General features: G+C 34.8%; 1 protein-coding gene across 2 annotated transcripts; it reads right to left on the minus strand.

The window, feature by feature from the left end:
- Positions 1-1,546: 1,546 nt before the first annotated feature.
- LOC107141064 (purine nucleoside phosphorylase LACC1) lies at positions 1,547-12,512 on the minus strand. 2 transcript variants are annotated; one of them, XM_015484319.2, is made up of 7 exons: positions 12,428-12,512; positions 11,700-12,315; positions 10,893-11,071; positions 9,901-10,066; positions 6,798-7,023; positions 5,573-5,733; positions 1,547-4,588 (listed from the first exon to the last, which is right to left on the minus strand). In XM_015484319.2, exons 2-6 carry the CDS (start codon positions 12,259-12,261, stop codon positions 5,574-5,576), a joined length of 1,293 nt encoding a protein of 430 aa, XP_015339805.1. In that variant the 5' UTR covers positions 12,262-12,315; positions 12,428-12,512; the 3' UTR covers positions 1,547-4,588; position 5,573. The 2 variants fall into 2 exon arrangements, with proteins under 2 accessions (XP_015339805.1, XP_015339806.1); XM_015484320.2 differs by lacking the exon at positions 5,573-5,733.
- Between the last annotated feature and the right edge of the window lie 4,392 nt (positions 12,513-16,904).

Raw genomic sequence — 16,904 nt, forward strand, 5'->3', positions numbered from 1 at the left:
AATTTAGGACAACCAAGTAAAAACATCTGAAATCCACTTTGAGATTAAAACAATGTAACTCATATATTACTGTCCTCTTATATTCCAGATTTTGAACTCATCAGTAGCTTCTGTTTTTGTTTTGTAACATAGTATATAAGCTTCTAAATTCCCCCAAAATATCAACTCACATAAAAGTTGTTACTAACAATTGTGCAGAAGATTAAGGGTTCCTAAATGCTTTTATCAACTTCAAGTACAATGTTGTGCCTAAAGTAAGAACAATACACTCAGTCATTTTAAACACCATCCTCTCCTTTTTATTTTTTTTCCCACAAGAAAATTGTAGATAAAATAAGATTGGTTCAATTTCATGCAAAGAAACAGCAGAGGCACTCCTAGAAATTCTGCCACCTATTGCTCAAGTGCTCTTTGCTTTATAAAGCACTGGAGTACAGCCACCATGCAATTCTTCATAAGTTGAAATTATAATTAGATAAAGAGGACAAGGTCATCTTATGTGACCTATTAAACTTCAGTTTGATAATTAGTACTTCCATAAAAGTCATCCCAGGAATTCATTTGATTTACAAATTTAATTCCTCTTACTAATAAAATGGCAACCACACAAGCCTCTGCAGGGCCCAGGTGCACAGAGGGCCTGGTCCACCCCTTTCCGGGCGGGGCAGACACTCGCCAGAGCCTAACCTCTGGTGCAGGGCTGCCCCCTCTGATCAGCAGACTACCAAAGGAGCCAAGATCCATCCCAGAAGGCCCACATCAGCCCACATGGGATCCAGGATATCAGTAGGCAGGGTTCACCCCTCCCCAAACAGGGCAGACACTGCCAGAGCCTAGCCTTTGAGGCAGGACTGCCCCTTCCTACCAGCAGACTACTGTTGGAGGTCAAGCCCAACAGCCCAGATGCCTCTGCAGGGCCCAGGCACACAGCATGCCTGGCCCAGCCCTTTCCCGGTGGGGCAGACACTTGCCAGAGCCTAGCCTCTGGTGCAGGACCACCCCTTATGACCAGCAGACTACCATGGGAGGTCAACCCCAGTGGCCCAGATCTACCCACTCCAACTTATGCAGGTCCCAGATCCAGGATGCAGCAGCATCCACTGAGGGACACCAGCAGGGTCTGGAAGCCCAACATCAAGGTGAGCTACAGACAATTTGTAGGGATACTACAAGAATATAGAGAAGAAACTGTAATATCTCAGATCCACACTGCAAGAAAGGAAAACACATAGACATCATGAAAAAACAAGTGAGAAAAATGTCCCAAACAAACCAGGACACTATAATAACAGAACCCATGGATAGTGGAGAAGGAGTTCAGAAGGTTCATCATTAAATTGATCTGTGAATTAAAGAATGACCTAAAAGAGCAAATACAAGCAAAAATTGATCACTCCAACAATGAGATAAGAGAGCAAATACAGGTAGCAAAAGATTACGTCACGGGAGATTAAAAAAAAAACAGTCAGAAATCCTTGAAATGAAGGATTTAATGAATACAATAAATCAAAAAACTCAACAGAAGGCATAACCAATAGACTAGATCACTTGGAAGAAAGAATGTCAGATAACGAAGACAAAGTTTACAATCTGGAAAATAAAGCTGATCACACAGTGAAGAAATTATAAATATCAAATAAAATTACACACAGGAAAGAATTAGAAAATTATCAAACTTTCTCAAACAGTAAAATTTTTCCTTGATCTATATTGTTACTATTAAACAAAAGAATATTTTGCATGAGTTTGAAATTTCTATCCTGTGCTTTGTGTTCGATGCCTTCCCTGAACTGGTAAGAAATTAGGTGTTTTTTTTTTTTTTTTTTAAACTTCACAGTGGGCTATCGAATGCACAGAAAAATTAAACAAAACAAGGTACCCAGTTGTGGCCACCTCCAAACACAGTATTGAAACTGCTGGTCTATTGACCATCAGTTTTCAGTATATGAAACATTTTGGGGGTTGCAACTATATGTTTTTAACCTATCCTAGTAGTACCTCAACAAAATTTTGACTGTATGAATAAATTTGAACATAAAATTTAGATATTTTTAATTAACGATAAATCTGAATGGAGATTTGGAGACACAAAATATGTGCTCAAATCTTATCTTAGGAGAAACAAACACTTCTGTAATTCCAGTGGCTCAGGAGACTGAGGCAAGGGGGTCACAAGTTCAAGGCCAGCCTCAGCAACTTAGTGAGGCCCTAATCAACCTAGTGAGACCCTGTCTCAAAATTTAACAAACAAAATAAAAATGAAAATAGGTCTGGGAATGTGGCTCAGAGGTAAAAGCCCCTCTGAGGTCAATCTCTTCTACCACACACACACACACACACACAAAAATCACAAATTACATGATTTTGAATTCCACCTCAGTGCAGTTTCCCATCTGAAAAAACAAAGGGCAAACACCTATGTATTTCATAGTAGCTGTAAAGGCAAAATAAAGTAATAAATATGAAAGTCCTTTGTATATATTTTTAAAAAATGATATTTGAGCTGGGTGTGGTGGCCCATGCCTTTAATCCCAGTGGCGTGGGAGGCTGAGGCAGAAGAATTGCGAGTTCAAAGCTAGACACAGCAAAAGCAAGGCACTAAGCAACTCAGTGAGACCCTGTCTCTAAATAAAACATAAAAAGTAGGGCTAGAGAAGTGGCTCAGTGACCCAGTGCCCCTGAGTTCAATACACATACCAAAAAAATAAATAAAAAAAGATATCTGCTGTTATTATACTACATTATATACATGTAGAAATACATGCATGAAATTTACAAAATCTAAAATCTTTTAAGATGCAACATGACAACTTACATTTAAAATATTTCCCCAAATTAAATGAAGCTTAACATTTCTCTTTAGCCTACAAATAAACTCAACCAAAAATGTATATATATATATCTTTCTTCAAATGTATATATATATCTTTCTTCAAGCTTTTTCTCTTCTCAAGCAAATATTGTCAAAGAATGGACACCTATGCCTCCTCTTCCTCAATGCACCAACATCTGACCTGGCCACCACTGCCTGCAGAACAGCTTCAATACAGCCAAGCCATTAATTTTTCTTCTCAGCTTTTGCTTTATTTTACACCTGAAGATTTCTTTTTCAGCACCTCTCATAACTATGTTGGTTTCTTCAAAACAGCAAAACCCTATTTATTTCTATAATTATTTTTTGTAACTGGTTCAGCTTCTTGTTTGTCAAATGCAGGTGTTCTATGAGGTTCCATACTTGTACCTCTAGGTTGCTCACCCTATTTTTTTTCTTAGATGATCAACTTGCTCCAACAGACTCAGGCATCCTCTTGACATAGCCAACTTCTAGATCCATGTGTTTGTCTCAAGGTACCTTCGAAATATTTCCATCTGCATGGTCTTCATTCTGTTTGAAGTGAAATTCACTACCTTTCTCCCTTCTCTAAAACCTCCTCCCTTCCTTTGTTACCACTCATGGTAGTTGGTGGAACAAAAATTCTAGAGTCATCAATGACTTCTCCACTCTTGCACCCTTCTGATTTCCATGATCTATTCACATAATCTATTGATTCCATCTCTGAAGTGTCTCTCTAATGCATCTACTCTCTTTTCCATTTTAATGTCTACTGTCTTTATTGGGGCTTAGTTATTTCTTTTTTGAAATATATTCACTGCCTCTTATCTAATCTCTCTGGTTTAGGTCTCTCAAAATTTGAATCTGTCCTGTGAATGGATGACAAGGAAATCAAAACACTCCTCTATTTTTGATGCTTTCACACTATCTGGAAAATAAAGTCCAAACTCTTCGACATGGCATTTGGGATCCTGCTAATCTATTTCCAACCTGTTTTTCCACTCCTAACTCTGGCCACTCTGTTCTCTCTCTAGAACATGTTATAAACTTTCACAATTTCATGCCCTGGATCATGGTGTTCCCTCTACTTGTTATGGTTGTTCTTCATTTTGGGTCTATGTATATGTCATTTTCTCTGTAACACTGTCTGTGATTGCCTTCTTTCTACTGTTATTAAAAGTACATTTTAGTTTCAAAAAGTGTTCATCTCCTCTACTGCAGTAGGCCCAAAGGGAAAAGTCTTACTCATTTTGATTCACTTTGATAGCACAATATCTGACAAAGACAGTATCTACTAAATACTAAACTGAGCAGACCTATTCCTCATTTCAATAGGCTATACCAAAGAATCATTTTCATCTGTAAAACATCATACTTATACTGATTATTTTGTCAGTTTCATTATAATGTCTTTCTTTCTTGAACTGAGGATTGAACCCAGAGGTGATTTAACTATATCCCCAGCCTTTTTATTTTTCATTTTGAGACAGGATCTCACTGAGTTGCTAAGGGCCTCACTTAGTTGCTGAGGCTGACCTTGAACTTGTGCTCCTCCTGTCTCAGCTTCCCAAGTCACTGCAGTTAGCAATAAAGTTCAGTGAAAATCATTTGGCTTTGGTAATAAAAGAGAAAATGTACCCTAAAGATGAATTATCCATTGTAATCCTCTTGGTTTTACATAAATCAAATAGTAGTTTTTCTCTTGCATTCAGTTTGGAAGGACACAGGAAGTCATTAAAAAATCCAGTCAAATGTCTGTAAAATACAAAGAAACATAATATAAGACCTTTACTAGCACTATTAGAATACCAACGTAGGAATCATAATGCCTATCAATTTTTACATATTAAAAACCTAAAGATATTGTAAAGTCTAAACGTAGTACTACTTCAACGAAAAGTAACCTTAGAGAAATTGCATATATGCTAAAGGGGCAGTGTTAAATCAATGTCATGAAATATTTTTGTATAACTCTGAAAAAAAATCTAATAAATACTATTTTAATGAAATTACTCTATCACTGTGTGTGATATAGTTTGTCAGCAAACTATATCCTGTGAGCAAAATGTGGTTCCTCACCTGTTTTTTGTTTAACTGGCACACAGACACACTCACTTCTGTTCTGTCAGAGTCTGCTTTTGCTCCACATTGGCAAAGGTGAGTAATTTAGATAGAGACTGAATATCACACAAAACATAAAATATTTATTATCCGGCCCTTTAAAGAAAAATCTGGTCAACTCTACTATAGATAGCAGTTGGAAATCTAGCTGAAAACTAATTCAATTTGTATATTGTGGATTTCTTTTTATTCTAGAATTTAGAATCTTTATGCAAAGATATCATTTCAACAATTTTTTTTAAAAAGCATAAAGATGATATGATAGGAATGTATAGATATCAAGTACATAGTAAACACAAAGAACTTACATACAGGATTTTTTAAAAAACTAAATCAGTTAATTGTAGTACTTTTATTATAAGCCTGCCCGATTATTCACTAACTAGGAAAAGGAATGGCTCATTTTTATAATAGAATATGTTACTACTACAGTCTCATTAAAAAAATATTCTTTTTATAGGAATAAAAGGGTAAAATTATGTATACTTAATTATTTTTTTAAATAAGGGGAGAAAAAGGTTGACAGAGGAAGAAGAAGAGAGGAAAAGAAAGAAGGAAAAAGAGAGGGAGTCAGAGAAAGAGGCAAGAGAGACTGGAAAGGAAGGGAGAACCCAGTACCTCATTCTCTAATTGATATGAAGCCAATCTGTGTGCCAAAATTAAGGCCATCTCGGACATGGGAGAAAAATTTGTCAGGATGGCAAGATGTACAAAGGTTGAGATCCTGGTTCAGGTCGTGAATATTCTGTGGAAGAATTCCTCCTTGTTCTAGAAGAATCCTTAGGATAAAGATTTTTTGAAAGAGAGCAAGCATTTATTTTACCAAATGCCCAAGAAATATGAAAATAATATGTAAAACAATGTAAAAGAGTTCTATAAAAAATCTGGCAGGAATAATGCAAATTGTTACTTATGTACACAACAAGAACTAGCTAAGAAATGGTAGATTTTTATCACCTAAATTTATAAATGAACTGTATGAACTTCTATACTGTCCTGTAGACATAATCTGGTTACAGAATTTTATAATCAAAATCAAGGGCTAACTTAAGAAGAAATTTTTCAAACTACAAGAGTATTTTTAACCAAGATTTATTTGGTTTATAGAGAGTGTGCTTTTTAGTGATCTAACAGTCTGGTCTCCTTTCCTCTTAATTAGCCGTATTTTTCACTGAAAACGTGTTTCCCTATAAAACTTTATGATATGAAATATGAATGAATTAATTCCAATTCTTTACACTTAGGTATTAAGTGAGTAAGGTTTTACTGACTGGAATAAAAACACAATTCAAATCATCTATCAATTTCCTTTGTAGAAATAACAAATATTTTTCAAAAGACATTAAAAACAAAATTTTTTAAATTCAAGATGCATGAGACCACAAAAAAATGAAAAGTGGCTGTGTATTTATATTACCTGATATTGTTTCGAAAACATATATCCTTCTAATTAATTAGAAAATATGAACAATTTTAAAATATTAGCTTTCTAAATGTTTTTATATTCTAGAGAGTTTACCTAAGGAATAACTGTAATGTCAAATAAATGCCAGTATTTCTATATGAAGTAGAAATTGAATCTTTTTCAAGGCCAGCTATTTCTTTCTTCATTTTCAAATCAATGAGAGACACCAGATAAGAAATTTAATGTCATTTGAACAGGTTGAGAATAGATTTTATATTTAAAATGAGTTTTTGTGTAGTGTAGTGTGTTGTGTAGTGACTGCAGTGTATATCTGCCACCTGTCTTCTTGGAGTTAGCAGTTGTTCTCTAAAATAATTTTCATTTCAGAAGCAATAAACAATAATCAAACTTGCAGTTCCACAGTGAAATCAAACATACCTGGTGGCTTTACGGATGTCAATATGGGGTCTGGGTGAGTTAAAAAGTCGTACGCATTCAGGATGAAGATTATGAAATGCGTTTGCTGATTCCCTGGGAAGAGTAAAACAGCAAGGTCCTACTGAAGGTCCCAGTACAACAATAATATCTTCTAAGCTACAGCCATATTCTGCTATCATAGCATTCACTGTAGCCATAGCAACTCCTAATAAAGTACCTTTCCAGCCTGGTAAACAGGAAGAAAAAGAGATAAGGAAGATTACAGCATAAAATTTCAACTCAATTTGTGTCTAACTTAAAAATGAATAGATTCAGTTTCTGATTCACATAATTATTACACAAAGTACTTTTTCCAAAGTGAGATGTACTATTACAAAATACAATGACACAGAATAGCTATTTAATGAGAGTCACTGTCTTCTTCCTTTAAAATTTTCTATATGCTTCATTTATACCATCTTAGTCTTCTCTCTTTACAAAATATTAATTGTGGTAAGAAACATATAAAATGTACCATTTTAAGTGTACAATTCAGTAGTATTAAGTATATTTACCATGTTGTATAACCAACCTCCAGCAGAACGTTTTCATTCTGCAAATCTGAATCTCTATATCCATTAAATAACTAATTTCTCCCTTCACTTAGTCCCTGGTGTCACAATTCTTCTTTGTTTCTACAAATTTTATTACTCTAGATACTCCTATAATTGAAATCACATAGTTTTTATCTTTTGGGGAGTGGCTTATTTTATTTAGCATAACGATCTCAAGGCTCATTCATGATTTAGTATATGTCAGAATTTCCTACCTTTTTAAGGCTAAATAATATTCTATTGTGGTATACCACAATTTGTTCACTCATTCACCTGTCATTGGATGTTTCGTTTGCTTTCACATCTTAAGTATTATGAATAATGCTGCTATAAACATGGGGCGGTATATGTCTTTTAGATTGTGCTTTCAATTCTTTTAAATGTATATTCAGAAATATAGTTGATAAATCATATGACAATTTTATTTTGAAATTTTGAGGAATTGCCATACTGTTTTCGGAGGTGTGAGTCATTTAACATTGTTCCTTTTTTTTTTTTTTCCTGAGATTGTTGTAACTATCAGGAGCCCTCTGAGATTCCATTGAAATTTCGAGATGGATTTATTTATGAAAAAGTGCCTTTGGGATTTTGTAATTAATCTGTAGACCACTTCAGGTAATACTGACATCAATAATAAGTCCTCCAATCCATGAACATGGGATTTCTTACCATTTTTTTGTTTCTTCTTTCATTTCTTTCAACAATATTTTGTAGTTTTCATTTCTACCTCACTTTCTATATGTAAAACAAGTCTATTTCAATTAACCTTCCCTTTTACAAACTTCCCTTTCTCTTTGTTGGATCCTGTGGAATTCTAAGATTAAACCATTCTCCTTCTCTCATCTACTTCTGGAAGACAAAAACTAAACAATGTTGCTTTTTTCCTTTATTCCCTATATTGGGAGTAAGATTCAGCTGATTTAGCTGGACAGTAAGGAGCCCCCTTACTCCTTCCTTCAACACTCCATATGTATATGCTTCTAAAACTAAGCACTCAGGTGAAGAGACCAATCTTTCCAGATAAAGGAAGGAGATGATGAAAGCAAGAAATATTTAGATGATAAACTTCTCCTGGGAACCCACTAGATATGTGGTTTATGGAAAGAACAGAATGAAATATCAGATTCTAGGTAAGTAAGTGGATTATCAGTGGCCAAAATAGGAAACCAATGTGGTAGAGAAGGCATTAGGAAAAACATATTGCATTTTTAACATGATGATTTTCAGCTACCTCTGAAATTACAGGCAGTGATTTCAGAAGAAAGCAACTATAAAAAAGCATTCTGAGCTAAAAAAGAGATATTGTCAAGGCTTTTAATGGATAAGAGCATCTCTCTGCCTTGGAGGCCTTCCTTAATTATTCACACACATATAATATATTCATCTTCTCTCTATTTGTTTCTTTCCTGAAGGACATGCATATGCAAATATATACATCTGGCTGAAGAATTTTTATTAAATTAATCATATAGAAGAATGTTATACTTTCTCTGATATCTGATAAAATAATTTCAAGGTTAAAAATTATAATGTGAAAGTTCACTTTTATAACTTCATTTTGACTGCTTCATCTGAGACACCTTAAAACTAAACATTTCAAAACATTATTATTAAATAATATTTCCTTTTTAAAACCAAGAACTGAGATTCAAAACTTAAACAACTTTTGACAATGTAATATGATAAATGTTACTTCTCAACCAATTCCATTAATTTAGTTAGGTCAAAAGAAAAACATGTCACTTTCTTCTTTATAGTCTAAATATCAAAGTAGTCACAGATTTACAACTAATAGGGAATTCAAAACATCATTTCTCATTCCACATAGAACCATAACCACAGGAAAATCTAAATATTATTTCAATACCTTCACACAAAAAAAATTCTGTAACCTTAGTATAGCATCTGAAAGTACATCTGTGCTCTTCAGCAACAGTTATGGTTAAATACATATAGCTTTTTAAACTAAAAGCAGTTTTCCAAACGTGTCTTGTTTTTTTTAACTCCCTACTTTTACATCTGTTGCTACATCTGCGTGAATTACTTTCTACACCTGCCTCACATTCCTACTCTCTGGTGCCTGGATATCAAGGGTCCCAAACAGAGGCAGCACCATGTCCCTAGGCAGTGCTTAGACAAGCATGGAGGGTTGCTGTTTGATTATTGCAATGACTGGGGGTACTAATGGGATTAAGAATTGCAAGGGCCAAAGATACTTTCAAGGGCACAGTAGGATTATCTTACCCCCTAATGTTAATAATATCCTTGCTTGCAAACACTGACACTAAAGGATCCTTAGGAATCTACCTAGAGACCATCTCCTTTGGGAATTCTACTCTGATTCATATCATTTGACTTATATATTCCCTTTATCTGCTCCTATAATAAGAGTATGCCGCCCCACCCCTATCACAAAGTAATATAATTAACTGTCACACCCACTAGAAAAATTTATTTCCCTGTATTAAAAATTTAGGAAAAATCCTAAATGCTTAATTAAGTATACTTACCAGAGTGAGCAACCCCACATGCTTTTTTGACAGGATCTGCGAAAACTATAGGTATGCAGTCAGCACCAGGAGCTGCTATTGTGACTCCTCTCTGGTTCGAAGTTATTCCATCAAAAGATTCAGGCTCCTTCCTTCCCATAATCCAGACTTCATTGGCATGATCAGTCTAATACCAAAGATACATTATAAAAAGGTTTTGAAAATTGGGTTTCTCATATCATAAGCTTTTCTGTAAGTACTTATTTGAGTGCAAAATTACATAACCAGCATAAATTACTAGAATTCAATAAATCTATCATTTCAATACAAAATACTAAATGCAATATCTCTGCATATTTTATTCAAAGGAAACTAGGTCTTAACACTTAAGAGTTTAATAAAATTCATCGTGAAGACCTTATACTTGAAATGGGTACTAGTCTTCCAAAAAGTAGAAATTTAACATTTTAATGAGGAATTTAATCAACTATCAAATTAATTGTGCAATTATTTTTCCTAGACTCAAATAAAGCTAGAATTTTGTAAGGAACAAGACATTACTCCTTAATTATGATGCTAGTTTTTAGAAAATAATGGCTTTTCTTTCCTACTCTTCAGGAATCTTTCTTCTACAACAAAAAGGGCAGTGTTACTATACTAAGAATTAACCATACTTTTAGAATTGAAGAGCTACAGTGGGTTACCAATGGTAACCTACCAATGGTAACCCACTAAATAAAAAAAGTAATCCATATGTGTGTGTGTGTGTGTGTGTGTGTGTGTGTGTGTATACAATGAGATTTATATAAATATGAGATTTATGTAAATATATATTTATGAGATTTATATATCTTATAAAATTGATCTTTAGGCTATGATATATAAATCTAAGAAAACAACTCCTAAAATTTTAGATAAAACACCAAAAGCAAAAGTGAAATACCTTAATTAAAATTCATTTAGTTACTGGTGTGGTCTAAAAATATGGTTCAAAATACGAAACAAAATTTTACCTTTATTTGATAAAATTTTTCCACATTAAATCCTGCAGTATTTGCCAACCTACGTAGATTTTCTTGAACAACCACCTTGGGATCTCTTCGTTTGGAACTACTGAAGAGATTGAAGGAACTAAGAGTTGGTATATAAGATATCCCACCTGTTCTTGTAGTAAATCCATGTATGAAAATATCTGTTGAAGACAAGTAATGAAGATTAAAAAGATTCTCCCAAAAGACTACAAAGCATTACAAAAGCCAGACTCTCCAGCAGACCTCCCTGATCACTTCAACCAGCTCTTATTTATCTGGCTTCTAATTTTGACAGCACTTTGTACCTCCATATGTTCTTATTACCTACTGCTGTTTACCTTCCATATGGGATTACTGCTCTTCAAAGGGTATCTTCTGTCTCAGACCTGTCTTTTTCATACCAACAGCACACAGCTCACAGTAAATACTGTCTAACCAAGAAGGAAGATTGACTATTTTAAATTTCACTCTTCTGGGAAAGTATTAATGAGTTGATGTTTCAGAACTTCTAAATAAAAGATTTCTAGTGTTATAAATCACATTGTAAGGAAGGGCTGGGAAATTTGCTTAAAGCTAAATTTGTTTAGAACAAATTTGTTTATTTAGTATGGCTTTGAAGGAGTTTTCTCTTTTCACCCCTGACTCACAACGCCATCCATAACACACATTGCAAATGATGCTAATGACCAGTAAGTGAACAAAAGAAAGGGTGGGGAGAGGTGAGCATCCTCTGAAGACAGACTGGATTTTTCACATATACAGAAAAACAACAGAGAATATTGAAAATACCTGGGATCAAAGGAGATGTGATAATAGTTAATTCTCCTTTCAGTGCTGGCAGACTTCTCAAATATGTTTCTATTTCACTCTGGATTTCTTCTAGTTCATGAGCTGTGATTGTGTTTATCTCAGTGGACTGTTTCAAAAGGCCATCCCTCAAAGTCACATGTAAATCTTCAAACTCAAAATTGTAAACCTCAGTGAAGAGACGATCAATAAAAGCCTTCATTAAGGTTTTCCTGTGTGCAGGTACAATTACCTTAATGCTGCTCAGATGTTTTTCATCTATTTTTTGTTTAATGGTATACAAAGAGGCAGCCATGCTGGGATTTCTAACAATCTCAAATTCTCTCATAAGAGTTAACAATCCATTGCCTGTTTCCAGTTCACAATTATCATGTTCACCATCCCTTTCACAGCTCATTTTCCTGCAATCCATTATGCAAAGAAATTTGGCCTTGGCAGCAAGGTGGTATTGGATGACATTCAATGTCTTCAATAATGTCTCATGGAAGTTTTCCTGACAGGTTAACTTCAAACCAAAGAGATCAATCAAAACTGCTTCTGCCATCCTTCAATAATACACAAAGTTTTTCAAAGAAGACTTCTATGCCAAACGAATTACCTGAAAAAAAGAAAAACTGGCACAAGTAAGAATACAAAATGATATCAATTTTCTTACACTTACAACAGAAATTTGTGGTGAATTAAAAACAAGAAGAATTAATTGTCTTTACCTCAAAAAGTAATCAAAATAGGGTTGTGGCTCAGTGGAAGAGTGCTTGCCTAGCAAGTGTGAGGCATTGGGTTCCATCTACAACACCATATAAAAAATAAAACAATACAGTCATTGTGTCCATCTCCAACTAAAAATATATATATATTTTTAAAAGTAACAAATTGTACCTATACCCCTTCCAGAAAAAAAACAGACCACTATTAATCATAAGAGAANTTTTTGTTTGCCTTTTGGTGATTCTGCCTTTCTTGAGAACAAGCCAATCCTCATGACAGCTCCCTCACTTTTATTGACTACACAAAGGTCGCTTATGCCCCTACCCCTTTTTTGCCCTTCTTTAAAAATAGGTGCCTCTAATTGGCAGAAGGCACTGATTCTTAGAATCGTGTTAAAGATACAATTAAGCATGTGTTACATTTCCTCCAAGAATATGATTTAACAAATATTGAGCAGGTAAGGATGGAAGGCATGTGCTTTGTTAAAGGAGAAAAACTTCTGCCAATTACAGTCATTTCCTTTCACTTTCTGGTACTAAATTCATCTGTCATCCCATTACTCTACTTATCCCAGTGTTTTTCAGTCCTGGCTACACATCAGAATTAAAGTGGAACTTTAGAATAATAATAATAATGCAGGAAACCCCACCCCAGATATACATTGAATCAAAATCTTCTAGAGTCAGTCCTGGCATGTTTTGTTTTTCTTTCTTGTTTTTTTCTTTACAGTTGATTTAGATGCATAATTTGTTTTCAAAAAATTACAGCCTTCTTCCCAAGCCATTCAGATAAAGGCTTTTTTTTTTTTTTTTTGGATAGGCCACATGACTTAATCTTTTCTTTACATTTGCTGTTTGTTTTACTTAGGACATCCTTCTTTTTGTATGCCTGTTTAACTAATTGCTCCTTATTCAGTCTTCAAGCTCAAACATAGCCTTCCTTGAATTCCCATCCAAGCTGCAGAATTTGTTTCTTTAGCATTTTGTTCACATACCAGAAACCCTCTTTTGATATAGTCCAGACCTCTATCCAAACAATAAATTGAAAAAGTTGGTTAAACATTGAGTTGTATACTGTATACGGATGAACTTTATGTTATATAAATTATATCTAAGCACAGCTTTTTTAAAATAGAAAAGAGCAGTTAAGCCAGAAAATCATGAAAAAGTGTAAAATTATAAACTTTTATTTTTTACCTAAAACAGCTGTCTGCTCATTTGCCAATCTATTCAGAAAGCCCAGGGTCTTTTCTTTGCACATGGTCTACTGATTGGAGTTCTGTATTTTATCTCTTGCATAAGTCATACAGCTAACCCACTAGTAAGATTTCCCGAGATTTTGTTCCTTTAAGAGGAGAATAAAGGCAATTGTGAATTAATCTGAGTGCAATTTTAATCTTCATAATCTTTAATAGTTATCTTACACAGCTTTATTGGATCTTTCCAAAATATTAAGCATAGTTTTTAAAGAAATGAGGAACTTTATTTCCATGCTATTACATTTATGTATATAATATGTTATAAAAGCACAATATCAAATACAAGTGGCCTAAACAGATTGGGAACAAACACAAGTAACTCACAGGACCCCACATCTGGTAGTGCAGAAACAGGCAGCCTCATTGGAGAGTACTTTGCTAGCCATGAGCATTTAGCATGATATGGGAATTAGCCACTTATGATTTACAAAAGAAATAGGGTTAATTGCTTAGAGGTCAAATGTAGATAGGCTAGGACAGCATCTACTCTGCTTCTCCATTTTAATTATTTGACTATATGTGTTCTTCCTCATAGAGATTTAGAACATTTATTCTGAAGACAGAGATTGGGCCTTTCTTTTCAGGGGAACTGCTGGGGAAATCCCCAGACATTCTTACCCTAACATGTAAATTTTATGAAAACGTGGAATTTTAAAAACTTGTTAACATTGTTTTTAAGGCATTTGCACAACAGTTTATGGATCTTCTTAAAAGCTTGAACTAGTTTCCTGGGGCTGCCATACCAATTACCACAAACTAGATGGTTTAAAATGACAAAAATTTGTTCCCTCACAGTTGTGGATGTCAAGTTATAAAACAGAGGTGTTGACAGACTTTGTACTCTTTGAAGCTTTCCTTGCCTCTTCCATTTTTTGGTGGCTCCAGACATTTCCAGCCTGGTGACTACATGACGTGGGGGTCTGTGCCTCCATCTTCACTTGGTCTTTCTGTGTGTCTGAGTCTCAACTCTCTGTCTACCTTTCTCTTATAAAGAGAGCTTGAAAATAAATGGAAGATCAACCAAATGAGAACAAGCAAAGGCTATTTGTTCAGAGATTGCAAGGAATTCGGCTACCATCTGCATTTTAGCTGAGTCAGAGGCAGGAAGTGGAGTGAGTATGACTTGATTGGAGGTATAGACTTAGGGAAGCTACAGGCAGGCAAATTAGAAGTGAGGCATCCAATGTGATTGATCAGGGGTGTATATTTGATGTTCTCTGGTTGGCCCCAAGTTGGAAGCAGAGATAAGAATTAGGGAAAATATCATCATTAATCAGTAGTGACTATTTGGGGAGTTCTTGTTATATGTGGTTTCCTAGGTTGTGTTACTAGAGATAGTGTTCTGACTTTCTACATGTCTGATTTATAAATAACAAATTGGCTTCCTGGACTGCTTACTGTAGATAGTGAGTCGGTTTCCTGGGTAGGTTGCTGCAAATTGTTTCTCAGAGTTCTGATTCTTTTTTTAATGGTCTGACCATTGTATGTTTACATATTCATTCTTACACCTTCCATTGAATTTAGGGCCCACACAAAATCCCTTAACAAAACCACATCTGCAAAGATTCCTTCTTCTGTTTTCCCCACTTAGGGTCACATTCATGGGTTTTGAGCATTAAGACATGGATGGATGTATCTTGGGAGCAATCATTCAACCCACCAAAAATTCTTCTTGGTTTAGAAATGATGCCTGCTTGTTTAGAGAAAGAAGACAGAAAGAAACAAAAACCTTGTCCCTTAGTGTCATAAATAGGCAGGTAGGTTATGACTAGATTTTGCCAAAGACCTATTATTTCTATCACAAAGGCAGGGACATTTTGCAATGGTTGCCTGGGCATTCCTTAAAGCTTGAATTGGAGTTTCAGACCAACCCTTTGGTCTACACTCCCAAATGAGATGTTTTGGTAGGCACTAACAAAACATGTCTCTATATTCAGAGAAACTCCACCTTTGGTAGAAAGCTTGAAGCAATGTGGATAACATGATTACTGCCTGCATTATCTTAGAAAGTTAAGGAACAAAACAAACTTATCTAATTTTTTCTGTTTTCAATATCCTGAAATTTTCATTTCAGTGCCTGGTTAGAAAATGGAAAAAATCACTAGTTTCAGTAGATTCTAAGGCACTGGGATATAATAGAATATAATACAATTTTCATGATTTGATCTATTAATTCCTTTTGGACGAAGGCTGGATATGTTCTAACTTCTAAAAACGTGGTTGAAAGTTCTGGGCTAGGGCTGTAGCTCAGTGATAAAGCGCTTGCCTAGCAAATGTGAGTTGCTGGGTTTGATCCATAGCACCACATAAAACTACATAAAATAAATATTGTGAAAAAAATTCTTTTTAAACTTTTTATTGTTTTTATTTATATATGACAGCAGAATGTATTACAATTCTTATTACAAATATAGAACCCAATTTTTCATGTCTCTGGGTGTATACAAAGTATATTCACATCAATTCATGTCTTCATACATGAGCTTTGGATAATAATGCCCATCACATTCCACCATCAGTTTTAACCCCATACCTCTCCCTTCTCCTCCCAGCACTCTGCCCTATCTAAAGTTCATCTATTCCTCCCACGCTCCCTGTCCCTACCCTACTATGAATCAGCCACCTAATATCAGAGAAAACATATGGCATTTGTTTTTTGGGGATTGGCTAACTTTACTTAGCATTATCTTCTCCAACTCCATTTGTTTACCTGCAAATGCCATAATTTTATTCTCTTTTATTGCTGAGTAATATTCCATTGTGTATATATGCCACAGCTTTTTAATCCATTCATCTATTAAAGCATCTAGGTTGGTTCCACAGTTTAGCTATTGTGAATTGTGCTGCTATAAACATTGATGTGACTGTGTCCCTGTAGTTTGATGTTTTAAGTCCTTTGGGTATAGACTCAGGAGAGGGATTGCTGGGTCAAATGGTGGTTCCATTCCCAATTTTTCAAGAAATTTCCGTACTGCTTTCCATATTGGCTGCACCAATTTGCAGCACCACCAGCAATGAATGAGTAGACCTTTTTCCCCACATCCTTGACAACACTAATTGTTGTATTCATAATAGCTGCCATTCTGACGGCAGTGAGGTGAAATCTTAAGAGTGGTTTTGATTTGCATTTTTCTAATTGCTAGCAATGATGAACATTTTTTCATATATTTGTTGATTGATTGTATATCATCTTCTGAGAAGTGTCAATTCAGGTCCTTGGC

The sequence above is a fragment of the Marmota marmota genome, unplaced genomic scaffold, assembly GCF_001458135.2.
Source record: "Marmota marmota marmota unplaced genomic scaffold, marMar, whole genome shotgun sequence".
Lineage (NCBI taxonomy): Eukaryota > Metazoa > Chordata > Mammalia > Rodentia > Sciuridae > Marmota > Marmota marmota.

Coding starts and splice junctions, on each gene's coding strand:
- LOC107141064 (XM_015484319.2), bottom strand. CDS start 12,261: ATGGCAGAAGCAGTTTTGATTGATCTCTTTGGTTTGAAGTTAACCTGT. Junction 11,072..11,699: donor CACATCTCCTTTGATCCCAG/GTATTTTCAATA, acceptor TGTCTTCAACAG/ATATTTTCATACATGGATTT. Junction 7,024..9,900: donor ATGTGGGGTTGCTCACTCTG/GTAAGTATACTT, acceptor CCTGTTTACCAG/GCTGGAAAGGTACTTTATTA.